Source organism: Callionymus lyra, chromosome 6 (genome assembly GCF_982586985.1).
Source record: "Callionymus lyra chromosome 6, fCalLyr1.hap1.1, whole genome shotgun sequence".
NCBI lineage: Eukaryota > Metazoa > Chordata > Actinopteri > Syngnathiformes > Callionymidae > Callionymus > Callionymus lyra.
The window spans coordinates 21,965,608-21,986,122 of record NC_141823.1 but is presented as its reverse complement, the minus strand read 5'-3'; the positions used below and the strand labels follow the sequence as shown (position 1 = coordinate 21,986,122).

At 38.8% G+C, this 20,515-nt stretch overlaps 3 protein-coding genes across 3 annotated transcripts in view; 1 reads left to right on the top strand and 2 right to left on the bottom strand.

Annotated features, from left to right (window-relative positions):
- rhbdl1 (rhomboid, veinlet-like 1 (Drosophila)) overlaps positions 1-1,055 on the bottom strand; it is a 41,360-nt gene extending 40,305 nt beyond the window's left edge. Inside the window, exon 1 of the mRNA XM_087794250.1 lies at positions 416-1,055. Coding sequence (XP_087650376.1) covers positions 416-454 — 39 coding nt within the window. The 5' untranslated portion in view covers positions 455-1,055. The remainder of the gene's footprint in view (positions 1-415) is intronic.
- Positions 1,056-10,419: 9,364 nt separating this feature from the next.
- On the top strand, positions 10,420-11,451 carry h1-0 (H1.0 linker histone). The gene has a single exon (XM_087794249.1). The coding sequence runs from the start codon at positions 10,623-10,625 to the stop codon at positions 11,205-11,207; it is 585 nt and encodes a 194-aa protein (XP_087650375.1). The 5' UTR covers positions 10,420-10,622; the 3' UTR covers positions 11,208-11,451.
- Positions 11,452-11,973: 522 nt separating this feature from the next.
- On the bottom strand, positions 11,974-19,771 carry rhot2 (ras homolog family member T2). The gene is made up of 19 exons (XM_087794248.1): positions 19,604-19,771; positions 18,969-19,027; positions 18,306-18,387; positions 18,148-18,191; positions 17,947-18,000; positions 17,814-17,866; positions 17,628-17,736; positions 17,258-17,359; positions 17,083-17,181; positions 16,908-17,016; positions 16,696-16,816; positions 16,420-16,504; positions 16,179-16,324; positions 16,002-16,102; positions 14,561-14,691; positions 14,357-14,437; positions 14,150-14,272; positions 13,884-14,080; positions 11,974-13,024 (listed from the first exon to the last, which is right to left on the bottom strand). Exons 1-19 carry the CDS (start codon positions 19,638-19,640, stop codon positions 12,907-12,909), a joined length of 1,851 nt encoding a protein of 616 aa, XP_087650374.1. The 5' UTR covers positions 19,641-19,771; the 3' UTR covers positions 11,974-12,906.
- Between the last annotated feature and the right edge of the window lie 744 nt (positions 19,772-20,515).

The window sequence follows — 20,515 nt, the reverse complement described above, 5'->3', positions numbered from 1 at the left end:
ACAGTAGAAGTGCTGCAGCAGATCAATTACAGCTTTGTACAATCATTTTGTGACGATAACTTCCATTCATTCAGTCCAGTAAAAATAAATGCATTGACTATGAATGGTTTTTGTCCCCCTTTTCTTTTTCTCCTTCTTCAAATGAGCAAGACACAAGCCGTCTCCCGCACCCCCCGCCCCCCCCCAGCCTGTTCCCCTCTGTGGTTTCATGATCTGACCTCATCTGGGGGCTCACATGGTTCCACGATGCCTGCAGCCTTCATGTTGTCGCATACCCACGTCTCGGCAACCATCAACCTATCGATACACCCATCACCCGCCGTGCAAACACACACACGTCTCAATTTCCTGGTAGACAACAAGGTGGCCGGGAGACTGTAACCATAGAAACCCCTGCCGCTGCTTGCATGCTTACCTGCTCTTGTATGAGCTGAAACAGGGAGCTTCTATCCATATACTGGCCAGGGAAGTGAGTGGAGCCACCGAGGACAAGGGCATAGGGAGGAGCAAAGGAAAAAAGGTGAGGATGTTGGTAAGGAAAGGATCAGATAGACAGAGGTTTTTGTTGAGGTAGATAGTGGTGCCTAAATAGAAGCGTTAGTCCCCTTTGTGGCTGCAGCGTCTCCGTCTCCGGTCCTTCCTGCCCCAGGTTCTTGCTGCCGTAAGAACAGGTGATGCGTGGCTCCCTCGTTCGTGATGGCTTTGCAGGTGGGCTGTGACTATGCTCTGTGCCGGAACAGGTTGGTGGGCAGCAGCCTGGGCTACATCAGACGACAGGCACAGAGGTAAGGCAGAAGCAGCAGCTTTCATTCACTCTCCTCCTCCTCACTCTCGTCTATCCCATTGCACTGACTGTTACCTCTCTCTTTCTTCTCGTCGTACACACACTGCACTGCCTGCATACCAATGAGCGAGGGGAAGGAGGTGGTCTCTCTCTGCCAATTGGAGACATGGAAGGAGTGGCTGCAGCTTCACTTCTCACTACAAGTGAGGCATATCAGGATTAGGGGATGGGCTCCACTGCAGCTTTACGCTTACTACGAATAGACTTGTTTGGTGTGGTGATGACCGACGGTCACACAAATATTCAACGAAACATGGTGACAGCCCCCCCTCAGAGGATACAATGCTATGTTTCAAGAAAACATTTTCACGTTGGAGAGGGAAGCAAAGTGCTCATCGTCATGTTGAAAATGGTTAAAATGTTCATTAAATGACCATCATTGACAGATTAAAACAAACCTCAGATACATTAGGAGCCAGAAAGAGCAGCAGCACATCCAGGATATTATCACAAACATGCATGGCACAAAATTGAAATGCATTGGTTGGCTGGATCACTGATCCTGAAAGGAAAACATCTAAATGAAAACAGATTAATGCCAGTGCTTGCTCGTGCACAACATCCTTGTCTTTCAACAGTTGAGACACACAAATAAAAACACAGCAATGGCCTTTTCCGTCTATCTAGACTGACGCACATGGGGAGCAACAATGGAAAACAACCTTGTACTGTAGATAACAAACCACAAAGCTTTGTCAAAGTTTGTTGCAGCTTACAGTTGATAGAAGCAAAACTGGGAGAACTGGTGTGACTGTGAAATTATTCTGATTATAAAATATATCTAAACACTATGTAGTTGATAGGTTCAATGTAAAATGAAAAATGTATTTCTAAACAAGGATGAAACATAATGGCTCTTTGTCTTCTTACATTGTCACACACACAAACACATACACACACACACACACACACACACACACACACACACACACACACACACACACACACACACACACACACACACACACACACACACAAACCATATCTCTTTCACGCCACAAGAATACATTAAATCACAAATGGGCCTTTAAAAGATTTACTTCGTTATAGATTGTCTTGATAAATCACTGTATAGCTGGCAATGTGTGTATGCATGTTTTAGTACGCATAAATCTTTAGAAAAAAAAATGAGCCCCATCAAAGGAACATCATGAGAGTCAGCCTGAACAATCGTAGGATAGCCTCTCCAAACATCACCCCACCCTCTTCCATACATTGTTACATTTAATTGTTTTAACATACATATAGAAACTGAACTCTGCTGAGGAGAACTTTTAGACGTTTCTTCACCTCATTACTGGCCTTAGACTCTTTGAATTCAACATCTATGAAACTAACGTTGTTATAACTAGATATGAGTATCACTTAAAAATCTTGAAAGCAACTCTTAGTATAGTCCATATATGGAGAACAGGTCCAGCTACAACTGCACATGAATCTTAATGCCTAACAAAGGCCACTATGAACTTTAATAAGTTTATTATGTTCATTTAGCACATGATCATGTCTCAATTCCCTCTGACTACAGAAGGGAGGGCAATTCAATTTGTTTAAAAGTGCCCGCATTCTTCATTTTTATTTATATAAAATCCATTTTCTGGTATTTACTTTAAATCAATAAATACGCAGGATGTGTATCGTCATATAATAAGAGAAATAAAATATAAAAATAGCACAACGTTTTTTAATTGTATATTAATGTAAGAAAGTAAGTATGTTATTTTTATTTGTAGAGCGATATTCCAGACCAGGGTCACAAAGTGCTTAAACAATCAAAACAATACTCAATAAAATACATGCTTAATGATCAAAACAACATAAGACAAACACAAGAGTTCCAGAAAATCAAGGAAAACCCTGCACGAATAAAGGTGTCTTAAGATGTTTCTTGAAAGAGTCAGTAGATTCATCAAATGCAAAGAGAGAGGAAGATCATTCCAAAGCTTAGGACCAACAGCCTGGAAGGATTTCTCTCCTCTGGTCCTGAACCGTGTTCAGGAACCATCAGTAGATTCTGATCCAAAAACCTCAGAGCCCGAGCTGGGGTGTAAGGCTGGATCAGATCACTGATGTAAGGAGGAGCCTGACCATGAATAGATCTGAAAGTAAGAACCAGAATTTTAAAATTGAAACTGTCAGCCAGTAAAGAGTCTAAACGATCGGAGAAATTTGAGTTCTTCTACTAGAGCGAGTCAGAATTCTCGCTGCAGAGTTTTGTATCAACTGCAGGTGAGACAGCTCCTTCTTGTTAAGACATGAAAACAAACTGTTGCAATAGTCCAGGCAAGAAGACACAAACGCATGGATTATAAACTCCAGATCATGCTGTGACAACATTTTCCTAAATTTAGAGATTTTTCTCAGTTGAAGGAAACAGTTTCTGGTCAGTTTCCTGCAGTGTTGAACAAGAGACATGTCTTTATCAAATACAACACCCAGATTTCTCAGGCTCAGTTTAACAGACTGACCTAAGTCTCCAAAGTATTGACTCAACCCTGGAACCTTATCATCAGGAGCAATAACCAAAGTTTCAGTTGTAATAATACGTTGTAGTAATTATGTTAATGTTAAAAAAAAATACATATTCAGAATGTGGAATTAATAAAGGGAATCATATAAACCGTAATCAGATAAAATAATGGAACTTCTAATTTGTCGGCATAGTTTCACAATGACCTCATGATAAGTACAATCACTTTTTCTCCCCGGACCCACCATCCTACCATCACTTTTAATCAACATTAAATAAAAGATATACACAAGCATTAAACTAAGATCAGTCTACCGGGTAATGCAGACTTTCAAGCCGTGAGCACCTCCAACCTACTGGTCTCTGCTGCACCAGACGCAGCCCTTCATGTTCTATTCACTGCTAGTAGATGGAGGCAGATGGCAGGGCAAACCCCGGGCTGCCTGCTACCATTTAACAAGGCCTGAGTGCATCAGACAGGACACAGGCTTGAAGTCAGTGTGAGAGCCTGGAGAGCATAACAAGGCCTTTCAGGGAGGACAGAGAAGTGCATTAATTAGGCCGCCAGTCTGAGCTCTTACTCAGCAGCTTAATGACCGAGAGGCACGAGGCAGGTGTTTATTTTTGCAAATGTCAGAGCAATTGTGTTAACCAGGACCAGCTAAAATGTTAGAAATTCAGTGGATACTAGCATAGTGAGTGAAGGATTACATGTAAAAAATATACAGTATCAATTTATACGTATATACGAGTCCTAAACAGAACCTCTGACAGTTGTCTCTCCACCAGTTCCAACCTTCCTCAGCCCTCTTTATAGTCAAGCTATATGCGGAAGTGTAGACATCATGAGTAAAATGGTAATATTGAAAGTTGCTTTTACACCATGTTACAACCATAAGACAATATTCTTCCAGTTTATTATTATCATAGGCTTCATTCACCACAACTGTTTGATTTTGTAAACCTGATCCCTTTGGAAAAATTTTGAAAAATTAGGTCACCGAATCACCTGGTTCCAGAGAGACTGCCCTGTTTATAACATCATGAAAATGTATAGAATAAAAAGTATTTTTTACTACGAGATGATCCCACCTACACAAGGCAAATGGTGGCACAAGCTCAAAAATCGAAACTTTTATGTCTCAAGATGAAATTGAATGCTGTTACAATTTTAAACGTATTATATTCTTTTTTTTTCTGTTACGTTTATCCAAAAATATGTGTTAAAGGCATATACAGTAGTAAATCATTTTTTTCTGGGCCAATGTTTTTTTTTATAAAAATGGCTAATGGGCAAGTCACTCCAGTGATTTCACATTTTGTTTCATCTTCCGTCGATATATAAAATACAATTAAGTCATCCTAAAACAAAACAAAAAATCACTTGCCAACCAGTCGAAGAACCTGCGTTCGTGTTGAATCAAAAATGATGTCGAACACTCACTGTGGAACGAAATTGTTTTATTGCAGAGCCATTACAATCCCATATTCAGCCTTTTACCGCCCCCTGCTGGTATGATATTCCGTCACCACGTATAGACAGACGTGGCAGAATTGTAAACATGTTACCATAAAATGGGGTAGTAGGGCGGGGATGATAGATGATTTTGGATATCCGTGCCTTGTTCAATCCCTTTGCTTACTCAGGGTTCAAGGTAACCCGAAGGCCCGAAAACAAATGTGTTTGAGGTATCCCTTGGCATGTGCATTTCTGGACGCCAGGAGAGTCGTTGACCTTGACCAAAAGACAAAAATGGACACTACAAACACGTTTGTTGCCTTGACCCTGAGATAACACAAAGGTTAATTAAATTTAAATTTAAAATATTTGATTGTTTTAGGAGATTTGTCTACTTCTTAAAAGGTGTTCGACAATAGTGTGTAAAACAAAATTATTATCACAGTTTTTTTTGGTTGTTTTTTAAAAAAAACAAGAGAATAAATTAAAGTGAAAGCCGTTGTCTTAAATTTTCTTGTTGCAATAGATATTTGTTTAAATGCTGCACAAAGAACATTCTTGCTCTACAGAGAACTCATCGACTAAAACCAGGTTCAAGAACGAGGCTCATCACTGTGTTTGTCATTGCTTGTCTAGCTGATCAACGTTGGCTCCATTAGTCCTCCAGTATTAACAGGTCAAGGGTTCAAAATTGGGATTAGAGCTAAATGGAGCATTCTCCCTTAACAGTGTGGCTTTGCTGAAGGTTATTTGACTTAATACTAATCAATAAAACTAAACTCTCAAGCTTTATTCTTAAACCAAAGACTTTTTTGGGGGGATTTTGATTTTTAAAATCAAGAAAATGACCTATAAAAAAAATGTATTGCATCTTTTTTTTTTTTATCTGGTGTTGAATGAACATTGTAGATAACCTCCAACAACGGTCTCTGTGATTGGTTTGTCTGATGATTGACAGCACAGGTGCTAGAGCCTCCAACTGTCATGTGGGAGTTTGTTGAGCAGCTGACAGTATGGCAGACGTTACCTGACTGAATAGTGAGAGGGGGTCTGGACAGGGTGTTGCCGCACCGACAAAGAGCGCCTTGGTGCAGGCTGGACTGAGGCGCTTGTGTTGGTGCGGGTCCAGCAGCAAATAGTCGAGCACTTGGCAGTTAACACCTGCTGGCACATCCAGTTGTTAGTGCAACTGTCATACAAGTCGACCGACACGACTACTGTAGCACAACTGATGGACGAGTGTACGACACAAGCTCAAAAATGCAACAATAAAACATTGATAAACCTGTCGTTCTTGTTCATGACTGTAAAGTTTTCTACAATAGAGCAGCATCTGAAGAGAAACAGCCATAAAAAGATGTTAGATATAGTTAAGATCAAATCACATCAAGATTGAAATCCCAGTTAAAATGCTGTTTTTTTATTTATTTGACTGCTACCCCATTCATTTCATTTCAACTCTGGACTGGGAAGTCAGTAGTACTACAGTAGGAATGTGTTTATAAGAAGGTGGCTGGGCTGGTTTCCCAACAAAAACAACCGCCATACTGCTATTTTAACTGATTATATGGTATGTTCAGGACCATTAGCTAGAATGCATTGTTTTGATTTGAACATCCAAATAGTCCATTTTGTTCAAAATAATCCCCAAACATAACAAAGTGTTCAAGGTGAACCCTTAAAGGAAACCTGGGACTTCATTTCATTTTACTGGCCAAAACTCTGGATATGTTTCACATTAAAACTTCTCATGGCCTCAATTATAAGGTAAGGTAAGGTAAGGTAAAACTTTATTGATCCCTCAGGAGGTCTCCTTTGGGAAATTGTTTTTTACCAATAGCCAGCAATTTTTCATAAACAATAAAAAATAATACATAAAAAATAAAATAAGAAAAGAACATAAGAGGAAGAACAAGATGACACAATCTAAGTCTAAAGACAAAGACAAAGGACATAGGTCAAATTATTTGATTATTATTATTAACCATAATTTAATTATCTAATACGTTTATGTCCCCAAAATGATGTCTTCAGCCTCTTTGAACATCAATAAGTGTTGAGAACTAAGATTAACCTGCTTTGGTAAGTAGCAAAAATATCCTGTGAATCCAAAATAATTAGTTTTCCAGAAACAAGATTGATTATCTAAAGATACACAAAACCTTCAGATTCCACTTCCTCGCAGTCATGCAGAGTAAACAAGGATCAGATTAAATCTAATCTAACCTGGTTGATGACTCCAAAATTCAGAGCTAATCAGAAGGAATGCTTTTAAGAAAGACTAATGTCATCATGTTGCACAAACTGACAAAGGCCGGAGTTAAAGGTGCTGGAAGTTACCCACAATGCATCGGCCCAGACGCCCTGCAAGACTTAAGGCAGTTTTAGGTGGCTAAGATTACAAACTGGCACCAGATAAATTTAGAGGTGTAAGTGTTAAAAGACTCTGAATGATGAGGCAAAGCTCTGCATATACATGTGAAATATAATACTACCAAAAATACATGAAACAGTAAGTTATTTTCAAAATATACTGTACATTTAGTAGTAGAAGTAGATCAACTTTATTAATCCCTCTGGAGATTTTATCCAATACTTGGTTTTGCAATATATTTTTATCTGTGATAGTATTTACACTTTTTGGGAAACTCTAGTTGGCCGTATATGGATTTAGATTTTAAATCTTTTTTATTCATTCAGTATTATTGTCCCTTTAGTTTATTTGTAAAATGCATGTATGGTATGTGTACACTGCAAAAAAACATTTTTTTAACTACAATAATATAAATCTTAATCTATAAAAAAAGAATGATCAATAATTTAATTGAGAATTAAAACAAGAAAAATTAGGAATTAAAACAAAATAGCCTATATTGATTTCACCATTTGTCAGTCTCAAATCTGTGTGCCCAGAGGCACGCTAACCACAGCCTGGAGAGTAATTAACTTTTTTTACTTGCAAAGTTTATTACATTACAGTTTATTACCATGAGGCCAATACTACAAACATGCTGAGCCAATAGCTTTGTATTACAGTTGAGTCAGTGACTCCCAAGACTGTGCTGCACCAGGTTAGTCAGTCCCTCAGGACACACTGTTGCTGATTTAAATTGCACACTTGACAAATTTAATATACAATTAACAAGAGCTTAAAATTGGTATTAATTATAATTTGGTCTATTTCAACTGTTTGTTTTCAGTTTTAGCTTCAGCTTTAAACTGTGTTACCTGTACTTGCTGTGAGTTATAATTTGAATTAAAATGTCTGTAAAGGAGTCTAAAACATATAGATGAAAATGAAAGTAATCATTAACCTGTAACCATTAATTGACCTGCAAAAAAAATACAATTAAGTACATGAAAAAATACTTCTCATCATAACACTGAATCAGCAAGAGCTCTGGACTGGTTACAACAAGATGTTTGCATCTATTTATTTGATTGTACGCGGATGATGGTGTCCTGTATGTGTGTCTCCTAGCTTGTAGAGAAGTTGTTCCAACGTGTGAGTTTGTTTTATTAGCATTATGGAATGAAGAATTTTTTTTAGAGTTTGTTCACATGCTAATGTTATTTTTTGGGGAAAATCTTTTTTTTTTAAATGAAACACCATTTAGGCAGTATAAAGTATAATAATAAAGAAAAAATGTCTCACGGACCTGTTCTGGTCCCTCGACCAGGGGCCTGATCTAAATACATCTTTTAATTTTTGCACAACTATAATTCTGTTGATAGACATTTGTATATTTATTGATATAGTTTGATATCTAAATGCCCTGTACAGATAAAATAAATTTAAAAAGAAATTTATGTCATTTGTGAGACATCAGCAATGTGTCGAGGTTCAAAAAAAAGATGGAAATATAAAAGCGTACAGCCCTAAATAAAAATCCAGTGCCCTAATCTTAGACAACCAAGTTAAATTCCATAGGGTGGAAACCACCCCAGCGGGTCTGGCTGGTCCCTCTACCGGTGGATGAGAGGAGTGGCCGCACGTGTTGTTGGGCTTCATCCCCGTCATCGCTCAACGACACAAAAACAAGAAGACATGACGTCGGATGATAGATGACAAAAAAAAGTGCTCCATGATCCACCCCAAGAGCAGGAGGCTACACTCTCCCTTTCCATCCAATCCCAGTCATTACATTAAGAATATTGGATTATCCACAGAGCCATCTTTACGTTCTCGTCTTGACTAACTCGTCATCTCTGTCGCTGAGAAAAAAACAAAAAACCTTCACCAACTCCATATCGCCCCCCCTCCCTGCTCACAGTTTTTCACCACGTCACCCCCTTATTCCCCGTGACCCACTAAACTCTGCAGACAAAAACAACTCGCAGGTGAACTTTGGTTTCTCACCTATAAATATAGAGTTTTTTCTTAAAAAATAATTCTAGGAATCAAACAAGTGAGACAAGGATGGAGGTCCAGCCTTGTCTCACTTGTGTGGTTACACTCGATGTAAGTCTGTTAAGGGTGTGATGCATAAACAATATACTGTATATTTTTAAAAAATTGATGTTACAATGGTGCTGCTACAATGGAAAGAAAGTGGTTAAAGGACGTAACAGTGGATGTGACTTTCACAGTGAAATCAAAATGGCGTTGCAGGGAGGGACACCAGGCACACTATTAAAATAGAATAAAAAAAAAAATACATTTCTCTGAGGAAGGCTTTTTATATTTGGGACGTTGCGAAAGCTGTCACGGAACCACGAGGAGATTCGTCAAAAAAAACGAGCAGAACCTCATGTCAACCTCCCGACTGGTTCTGATGCGCAGCTCCAGAACAAAAGAAAAAGCCATCACTGCGCCCAAGGACTGAAGGGACTTTTGGTTCTGCTGCAGGACCAACACCTGGTCACCCCCCCAAAATCCCTTCACCCCTCACTGTGAACCACGATGTCCGGTACCGTGGAAAACGTCCGTCACGATCCTTACATCTTCATGTGCGCTGGCAACTTTCCTGAGTCTGAGGCTCGAGCGAGCGACGGCCATACTGCCAAGAAACAGGCGATTTAAGTCCAAAAAACACGGGCTACGGCCAAAGTACCCCCGCGATCGAACCCCACGTTTATGCAGACCCCCGTCACGAGCATCCCCGGTGATTTACCGACGATGACATTACGTTTATAGCAGGTTTAACAGTAAATAATCTCGACAACGTCACTCGAGTTCTATGGCCGGACTGTGTTAGTTGCGAAAATGTATCGAAGTATTATAAGAGAAAACGGGGTTCGATGTCACCGGAACCTCGTGTGGTCACCGAGGCGAAGATTCAATATTCATATGCGAGACTAATTTTTGCCGAAGGTTCCGCGGGTTTGGGTCAATTTAACGCGAATGGTGCAAAATCGTTCGGGGCGCGCACTACTTCTGGTCGGTTTTTATGGAATAAAAGTTGTTATCCGACGCCGCAGAACCGGAACAAGTGTGTCCCGAGGAGGACCGATGTCCCCGCTGTCGGACCGCGGTGCCCGGATGACGACATCGGGGTCCCCTTTGGAGAATTTCGCACAAGTTGGAGGAGGAAGAAACACAAACGGGACAGCGCCAGTTTCATGGAGTCCGCTAGATCAGCTGCTGGCAGTTGCTGTTCTCAATCACGTCCGCGGAGAGGCTTCATAGGCTCGCTGGAGCGCCTGTGGAGTAAGACACTTGCGGGATCCTCTGTCCTCACGTCACGACCAGACTTTTTTTTTTGGACAGAAGACAAACTTATTCATCACTTGTCAAGAGTGGGACGTGTTATTTTTCCACGCGTTTCCTCCACGTGAAGCAGCAGCTTTGACTTGATCAGCTTTTTTTCAGGAGTTTTTGCACTTTTTTTTCCGAAAAACCAGCCAATATGACAGAGACGTCGGCAGCTCCAGCCAAAGCCAAGAAGACGGCGAAGCCCAAGAAAGCGGCTTCTCATCCCAAATACAGCGACATGATCAAGGCGGCCATCGTGCACGACGTGAGCCGGAGCGGCTCGTCCCGCCAGTCCATCCAGAAGTACGTGCGCAAGAACTTCAAGGTGGGCGACAACGCGGACGCCCAGATCAAGATGGCCCTGAAGAGGCTGGTGGCGGCCGGGACGCTGCGCCAAATCAAAGGCGTCGGCGCGTCCGGATCCTTCAAGCTCACCAAAGCCGAGGAGCCCAAGAAGTCCGTCAAGGCTGTCGCTCCCAAACCCAAGAAGGCGGCGAAGCCCGCCAAGGCCAAGAAGGTCGCCAAGCCCAAGAAGGTGGCCAAGACCCCGGAGAAAGCCAAGAAAGCCGCGCCGAAGAAAGTGAAAAAGGTGGCGAAGAAGGCGAGCCCGAGCAAAGCCAAGAAGGCACCTGCGAAGAAAGTCAAGGCAGTCAAGCCCAAGGCCAAGCCCGTCAAGAAAGCAGCCAAGCCCAAGAGGTCTCCCAAGAAGGCAGCAGCCAAGGCAGGAAAGAAAAAGTAAAAAAACACCAACCCTTGGACTCCCTTGTAAATAATGGACGTTTTCGTATTATTTTTCTAAAGCCTCACAAAAGTGTTTTTACCTGTGGTCTTGGATGATGCGTTTGTTTTGTTTCTATCTGACGAAGTGTATATATTAAAACTGATAATTTATTCATTTTGGATAATGTACGCATCCCTCAGACATTTACGTTAACACCAACAATTGTAAAGTTATACCAATAAATAAAAAAAGCTGGAGAATCTTCTGATGTTTGCCTCATTATGTTAAAATAATCTCCCCAATGAGATTAAAATGTCATGTGTCTGTGGAATCTTGAAGTTATCTTCACTTGTGTGGACACATGAGAAGCAAAGGTAAGTCATTAGACAGTTACTTAGTGATGTGAAAGTAACAACTGCCATTTAACTAACCATATCATTTAGAATGAAGACATGTATTCATTAATAAACCACTTACGGTATTATGACATAACAATGAAAACTAATGGCAGAATAAAAAACTATTGGTTTTAAGAAAGTGTCTACTTAAGCGTCTTACCTGCGAGAATATACCGCCATCTTGTGTCGACTTGCAGAATTACACAAGTCGGATGATTCTTTGGACAAAACCAGCTGAGAATCAATCAAAAAACAATAAGTAACGTGTGTTGCAAATGTATTCTAATACATAAAACATTGATCTAATCCTTAAACTAACCTTTCAAAGAGATGAAGGCAATAAAAACACAAGGCTCTGCAAAAAATAAAGAGTTTGTAGAACAGTATCAAGAATAATTGGGATTTATGAGAATATCACAAAAATTTCAATAATCAAACGGTTTTCAAACAGAATTTTATAAAACACATTTAACAGCGGTGGCTCACTTGTATCAGCCACACTGGAACAGAAATGCAGAAGAGAAAAACAGTAAGAAAATAAATGCACACAGATTCATTCATTTGAAAATTAAATCATGTTTGGCTCCATCGGACAGAATGTACGTTCAGTCAAAAAACAAGTATGATTAGGTCACATGAGTGACAATATGACGGTTAGGTTGGTTGTTTTGTGCAGCATAGCTTTTTTTTCTTAACAGTCTCATAGTACCAGCATTCAATTTCAACAGATGCAAGGCAAGTACAGGCAAGCGTAAAATATGTTGCCCATTCTTTGAATTAAAAGGTATTACTTGCGTATTCTAACGGCTCTTTGACATGAAAGTGGATTTTTCATGCAGATTTATGCCACGATTTAGTCATAAACCTTTTTTCTTTAACTTCTTTTTAAAAAATACATTTCGATCAATAAAATATATCATCAACAGATACTTCTTCTTAAATGCAATCAACATGCTATCATAGATCAATAGTTCCACTTCTCAATTGTGTCTTGCTTATCTTTGCTCTGTTCATTTGAATGTCACTGAAATACTAAGAAGAATACATTTGGCATGAGGAAGAAGGGTTGATAACAGCAACCGCCAGTTGTGATCAAGCACCTGTTTGAAAGATTGATCAGTTCTTTGTTGACGACAGCAGGCTACCCACTGGTCTTGTTGCGTAATCTAAGGCAGAAAATCAGGTCATTGAATAACAAGGAATGTTGTGGACAGCTGTTGCCAAAATGTATGGATTCTCCCTAAAAGGAGGCCAAGCTCAGACTGCAGAGGATTGTAAGGCCGAACTTAAAGAGGGTTTGGTTCGGAAGGGAAAGAACATCACTTCAGCTTGGAGACAGCTCTGAAAATAGCAAAACCCAGAACTGCGGCAACTGCGGAGCCCAGAGCCATCCTCAGCCAGAAAGATGTGCCGCTCATGTCCGAACCGTTCAAGTGCCTGCGGATAAAAACATTTTACATTAGAAATGAACACCCACATAGCATGTTGCTGCAATCTTGGGATTTTAACAGAAGGCATTCATTTGAGGTTGAATTGGTTTAAAGGGCTTCTTTAAACTATCTCACATTTGTATTGATGATTGTCAGTAGATGACACAATCATGAATGAACCCTCAGGAGGTCTGATGATATGAAGAAGAATCATTCGTTTAAAAACCGTACAAGTTGGATCCTCAGCAGGTTTTACATTTTAAAATGTATCGTTTACTTCTTTCACCATAAGGGATTTTCATCCAAACCGACAGTAGCATTTCTCAGGTAGAAATATGTAGAATAAAAAACAACATAAAGACTAATTAATGATAAAAAAAAAAAAAATACAGTCGACCTGAGACCAAAAGAAAGTCTCCTAGTGTGGCTGGACTTTGGGTTTAACCCTTCAGTACGAGTTTGATGTGGTCATAATTAGATTTTTGCTGCAACTCCTAATGTTTATATTTTGTTTTAACTTTTGATGTTTACATCTAGAGTATATATCTTTTTTTTTTAAATGCAAAGGTTTGCATCTATCAACCTTACATGTTTGAATCACAATAGTAAACTCAGGACTTGTTAAGCTTGGTTAGACCATATATAATTGCATTTAAAGATTTAAACATGCATGTTGCAATTAGAAAATGTAATGAAATCCACGGATGTCTGCCTCTAGAAGTTCAGCCTCACACAATTAATCACCATAATGAGTCAGCCTTAACATGAGCCTACATGGAGATTAAAATGATCCTCTCTAGACGACACATTAGGGAGTGCTCCAGATTATCCAGTTTCCTTGGACAACGTTTCTGACGAGAACTTACGGGTACATGGCCGCCCAGGCAAGCTTGGTGTAGATGTTCTTGTTGGAGTCGTGCGTCAGGGAGAACTGGAGTGGTGCTGGCAGTCTGTGTTTATAACAGAATTCTGCTGGACTCATTCCATGAAGCTGCTTCACCTCGGGAAGGTCAACTTTGGAGGCTACAAGCACACATGGAATTTTGCTCTCCATGTAATGTTGCTACAAGAAAGAATTAGGAAAATAATGGTGAAAACGCAGGCTCCAAAAACACTTTTAAAAGGGTCTGACCTTGTATATACTGGCACAGTAGTCAAAGGAATGCGGGTCACTGATGTCATACATGAGACAAGCCACGTCACAGGAAGCCTCGGAAGCCTTCAGAAACTCGGCTTCCACATCTACCTCATTGAGCTACAAGAGTAAGAGAGGAGAGCTGGATTTGGTTTGGGTCAAAGGTTTGAAGTTAAGCACCAGCATTAGAGAGGAGCTACTTACAATAAGGTACTTTTCTTGATTGCCGACTTGGACTGAATTGATGGCGTAGGGAGAGAAGGCACTGCTCTGTTTGGTCTTTTTCTGCAGAGGAGAACAAAAGAAAAATGTGTTAATGCGTTATCAGAGCAGCACCCGTCACAGAGGGTATCAGAATAAAGCAGGCAGGATATGTTGTGGATAACAAAGAGTAAGATGGTATCATACGGCTATGTTGTGTCCCACAAACTCATGAAGAAAAGCCGTTTTGCCCGTTCCTTGTGGGCCGATGACCTTGCAGAGGAAAACCGACCGCTGGGTTTGGCGCTTCTCTAGATCCAACTCTTTCTCTCGTGTCACTACACAATGCAAATACATAAAAAAAAGCAAAAGAACGCTCAACACAATGTTGTTGTAGTCACTAGAAATATAAACATTTTTGGCTAAATCGCTAGGAAAGTCTGTACTTCGTGTTAGCTCTGGTGTGGAAACAAAAATGATTACATTTTAACCACTTGATATTAGTACAGTTTATATGCAGTGTTTTACAAAAATACAAATATTTTAGTGTGAAAAACAAATGCTCAAACCCCAACAAACTTTCCAAAGAAACACACAAGATGGTATAACATGAAATACACTCTTTGCAAGCCCAGACAACATTTATAAAACCTTTTTTTTTGGATGTGAAGGGGTGGGCTATTACTAAAATTGATCTACAGATGTGGACTATTGACTTTCCATCAAATGTATCAATACATTTGTTTTATTTTTTATGTACTACAATAACATGATTTGAATTGATTTAATGATGCAAGAAATAGGTCAAGTAAAAAAATAATAATAAATAAGCCCAATAAGTTAAAGCTGCTTCAAATATTTTTAACACACATAATTAAACAGGGTTGTTAAAAGAAAAATGTAGTATTGATCACATCAGACAAAATTGCTTATTGTCAAGTTGATCCTACAGTGTAAGACAAGTTACATTCGAGACCTTTTAAGACTTTTTAAATACCATTTGAAATTACATTTACCGGTAAGACCAATTCGACTATCAGCCAAAATGAAAAAAAACAGATAAACCTCCACATAAATCAAATAGCTTTAGGGACAAATGTATTTAGCAAAATTCTACCTAATATTTTAAGACATAAAACAAACATCTGATTTAACTTATCATCTGTTTACATTAAAAAATAAAATAAAATTGAAATATGAACTTGCAAATTAAGGTCCAATCTCGATCCATACATTTAATGCCTATTAAGACCTTTTAGGATCCCCAGGAAACATGAGGAACAAGAGCATATAGGTTAATATAGTGTAGCTCCCAGTGGTATAAAAGATTTTGACAAATAATCTTCCTACAAAATAGTCGGGGACTCATGCATGAAAACGCACAGGCTTCCTAACAGGTATATCTTTGTGTAAATCGGATATATTTGTGCGTGCACCATTTTCTGCATTCGAGTGTACGCCCATTTATTAAAAAATAATAAGAAATCCAGGCAGCTCTTTGTACACGAGTCCCCAGTTTTCACAAAACTTGTATTAAAGACTTATATTGTTGCTACTGATGTGAAATAATTTGAATACAAGAATATAATTATTTAAAACAAAATCAAAAGTTCACATCCATGTCAAATTAAAGTGTCTACAAACGCACCTGTGACTGCAGTAGTCAGTGAATCCTGCTCCAAGAGGATCGGGTAACCCAAGTATCCAAGGTGTTCGAGGCAACGGTGGATATCAAGGTATGCAGAAAGCCTATAAAGGAAAAGAGGTGTATTCAGTGGATTTGTACAAAAACAGTAAAGCAATGAAGAATACTCAAAATACTCACGTCCACTGACAAAAGAAGCCGCATTTTGAAATATACCCTTCATCGGTGGTCTGGACAGTCGTGTAGACCTCTTCCCTCCACGGCATGTAGGGACAAACAAGAAATAGGTTCTTCAGCTCCGAGGCCGAGAGTGCATCGTCTTTATCCTGCAAACACAAGAGGGTTTGAGCAAGTCACGGAAGAGAAGAAGACTGACATTGAAAAAGGAAGATGGCTTCTTCCATTTCACCCCATTACTCACCTCATCATACTTGGCAAACAACAGTTGAAGGAATTGGTGACAAAGTTGATTGAGCTCAGTGGTGCAGCCGACAGGAACACGCAATCTGTTGTAAAAACCATAGTAATTATGCAGTATTACCTTGCAAAAAATGCAAAGAATAAGTCAAACATCAAACAAACAAACTAAACAAATCCATGAAAGGAAACCATTACAGGGATGTTTGCAGTGACATCTGAAAACTCTCCAAGTACAGATTCACAGCTCTACTGTAGATGAATATGTAATTGGACTCACTCTGGGTAGAGATAATCATCAACAAGCTCAAGGTTGTCATCATAGCCAAATTTTCGGAGGATTGTCCATGTCGTTTCATGTCGACCCCTTTGGATAAATAGCGTATTAAGAAATAGGAAACCTAAAAAACAATGATAGAAAAGCAGAATGTATGATGGAGGAATGTGATTAAAAACTTAAATTATCCGTGAGAATTTGGCTCAGACTTTTACCATTTAGAGTCAGTCCATTGTCCTGGATGCCGTCACTGGTGTTCTTCCAAACAACCGTTTTTACATCCTCCAACGCTTGCGGCGCCAAGGGATTTCCAAAACATGATTTCTGTTAATCACAGCGTTCTGAGGTCAAATCATTATGCTCATTACACAGATAAGTGCAGAAACAGACCTGAAAGCGATTCAGTTCTGCATCACTTAGTATTCTGTCGTTGTCTTGGTCAGATATGTAAAATATTCTGCTCAGAGCTCTGACGCACAGTGGTTTTAGCTGTGGAGAGAAAACAAGGAACATGGTTTCTAGAACATGACTATATGGACAGTGGGTTTTGTTGAAAACAGCTCACCTGTTTGTCCTCTGGATCATATAGAGGGGCAGTCGGGTGCAGAACTGCCTTCTGGGCGTAATAGAACAACTCCGATATATTCTTTAGGTTCTTTGCAGAACACTTGAATGAGAGACAGCCATTGTCATTGAACATTTGGATAATCTATGGGGAGTCTGTCTAGTTATAGTTGATAAAGGGTAAAGCTGCATGAAAACTTAGTTGTTAAAACTTGAAATACACATGGTGCTGAGACAGTGTTGAACCCAATATCTACAATCTGCAAGCCTTCGTAGCAAAAACTGTAAAAGCTTATATTACCATTTCTAAATAAATAATATTAACTTCAACAGTTTGATGAAGTCTGGTAGAAAAAAAGGTTAAACCTCACCTCCACACAGGTCTCAATTTCAGAAAACTGGTTCATTATAGGAAGTATGGTCTCCATTGAACTTCCCGATCGTAGATCAGACTTGTTTCCCACAAGGATTATAGGAACTCTAAAATGAGGAAATGCATGAATCAGAGATCAAATAGATGTGATTTCCCCAAAAAGTCCACGTTTGTTGACACCTACTTGTTTCCTTTCTCTGCATTTCCGTTCACTAAAGGAATCCATTTGGTTTTGATCTAAAAAAAACAAAGTATATCCTTTTCTTTAAAATTATTTACATTTGACTGGAGAATGAATCTATAATAAAAAGTCTTACCTTGTCTATCGTTTCCTCATTGGTGACATCATAAACGACACAAACCACGTTGGCCTGTAAGAGTTGGTCAAAGGTTAGAGACAAGCTTTGACGTTTAAACCGGCAAATTTTGCACGTACGCTCACGTAAAAGATTATTATTAGTAATTGATAAGATTATTACTGACAGCGATTAGAGCTCAAACTATGTCACTGTGCTCACCTTGACTATTTCATCTCTCAAGACCTCATCACTCTGATCATTTTCTGTTGAGGAAAAAGTAACAAGCCATCATAGATTTCAGCACAACCTTTAAAACTTTGGGCTATTATTTAATTCGATTTTTGTCAAAAATAAGAGAAAATGGCTAGAAAATTCACCTGAGTAATCTACAATGTGAGTAGGGACCTTCTCTGGGGTTACATCCGCTGGGATGGTGATTTCCTCAGCTCTCGATGGAACCTTACAAGGATTAAAAAGTTTGTTATAGTTTAGGCATGAAATGATGGCAATGTTCAACACGCTAAATGGAAATGAAAGATAATAGTTTTGCAGCACAAGCGTCAGCCTTCTCTCTGAAACATCAGCCAACAGGACATGACACAGGTTTTCTGTTCATATGCATACAAACGAATGCAAGTAGAAATAGAAGATGAGTATTAGGTAAAAACTGATCAAAGAAACTACTACTAGCTTAATAAATATTACCAACTGCCAGCTACACGTACATTGAAACCTTTAACTTAAAATATCAATCACATTTTAGCCACAGACATAAGGGCTTTACTACATGTATGACTTTGTGTTGGAAAATTAATTTCACACATATTTATAGTTAACAAATCCAGCCTCTTACAAATTAATTTGATATACAAACCCGTCTCTGAGCCTTAGAAATAGAAAGAAATAGAAATAGAAAATCTTTATTCATTAGTCCACAATTTACAAAAATAGCTGTCAACAAAGATGCATCCATTTGTACAAAACAGCTGATACAGACAAACTGCTGATAGAGAAGATAGAGAATGTTGCTGACAACTGACCTGTTCTGGGAACTCTTCTCCCACCAATGACATGATGAGTGAGGTCTTCCCCACCTTGGCTGTTTGGAAGAAAGATGGAAAGTTATAGATTACTTTCCTTGGTAAACATACACACCAAAATAGACTGTGTTCTTCATTGCCTAACCTTGCACAACATGATGGTACAGGCATGTGCTTGAAATGAATAGCTTGTGGCAACTACACATGACTCAGTGGAATCATGTGTCATGTATAACGTTTAGATGACACAGACCGACGAAATTCATTATTTACATGTCAGAAAAAAGAACTTGTGCCACGTCAAAGGTCAGCATTTCAAGTTAAATGTCTGTAATTGTGTTATCTTTTTGAGAAAAATACATTCTGGAACTTTCCGAAAACGCAACACTGAAACACATTTACGGCTGTTTTCCATGAAGCTAAGTTAGCATTGCAGTGGATTTTCTTGAAATGCTCATCGTTTTAAAAACGTGGCGCTTTATTTCCTCGTGTAAAGGATATTGCTATAATATAATATTAACATAATCGATACTTCAATTGGGAGAAAACATAAACAAAGTGTAAGCTACAAGTGTAAAGTTAGCAGTGGGAGCTAATGTTTGCTAAGCTGCTAGTTATCGGTGCGAGCAACTCACGTTCTCCCAGCAAAAGTATTCGTACGTCCTTCTTCATTCTGTACTTTTGGAGCAGACACAGCACTGCAGTTCTAGAGAGACATTCAATTAACGCTTAAAATGTCCGTATATAGGGATAGAGAAACGTGGTATAAACAGCAACATGAAGCCAAGGTGAACCCATGTCTGTTCCGGTGTTTGTGACTGCAAAACGACGCCACCTGCTGGTCATAGATGCGAAGTGCAGTTTCGAAAGGATAAAGAAGCTTACGAGAAAAAATACACCTGCAATGTTATTAACATTTAACATTTTAGCTCAGAAATTAATTCAATTTTGTTTGACAAATTATGCTAGATTATGCTTTTTTTTAGTTTTCAAGATTATACATCTTTGTGAAAATAGAAGGGAAGGCAATAACAAATAGAGCATTAGGATTAAACCCTCCTATTATCGAGTGTGAATCTTTTTTTTTTTAAAGATAACGGGTAAACTTGTTTTTTTTTTTATTGATGCCTCATGGATCAAACTACTACTTTATATACTATACTAACAAAAATCATACAAGTGAATTCTAATGATATGACAAAGATGAGAAATCTCTCATACCATCTTCAGGATTATTAAACAAATATTATTGACATAGTGTCACCTCATGATTGCCCCATTATCCTTTTTATTATTGTTTTATTATTGTTACTTTATTCAAAATGTGTATTTAATCCTTTAGTATTTAATTATGTAGTTTGTATATGTTAATGATTTTTAGTAACATTTTGCTAATAAAGAAAATATAATACTCATAATACAAAAGACTAAATCTTTAAAACACTAGAGGTTCCATTAAAATGACATCCTGTTTTTAGTTGTTTTTTTTTTTAAATATCATGTTTTATGGATTATTAAACCAGCACAATAATAACTTTAAAAACATA

Excerpts from the sequence above, each read along its gene's own strand:
- h1-0 (XM_087794249.1), top strand. The coding sequence starts at position 10,623 with ATGACAGAGACGTCGGCAGCTCCAGCCAAAGCCAAGAAGACGGCGAAG.
- rhot2 (XM_087794248.1), bottom strand. The coding sequence starts at position 19,640 with ATGAAGAAGGACGTACGAATACTTTTGCTGGGAGAAC. Across the intron at positions 17,182-17,257 it reads ATGATCCAGAGGACAAACAG|CTAAAACCACTGTGCGTCAG; the intron begins GTGAGCTGTTTT and ends TTCTCTCCACAG. Across the intron at positions 14,273-14,356 it reads ATCAAGAAAAGTACCTTATT|CTCAATGAGGTAGATGTGGA; the intron begins GTAAGTAGCTCC and ends TTACTCTTGTAG.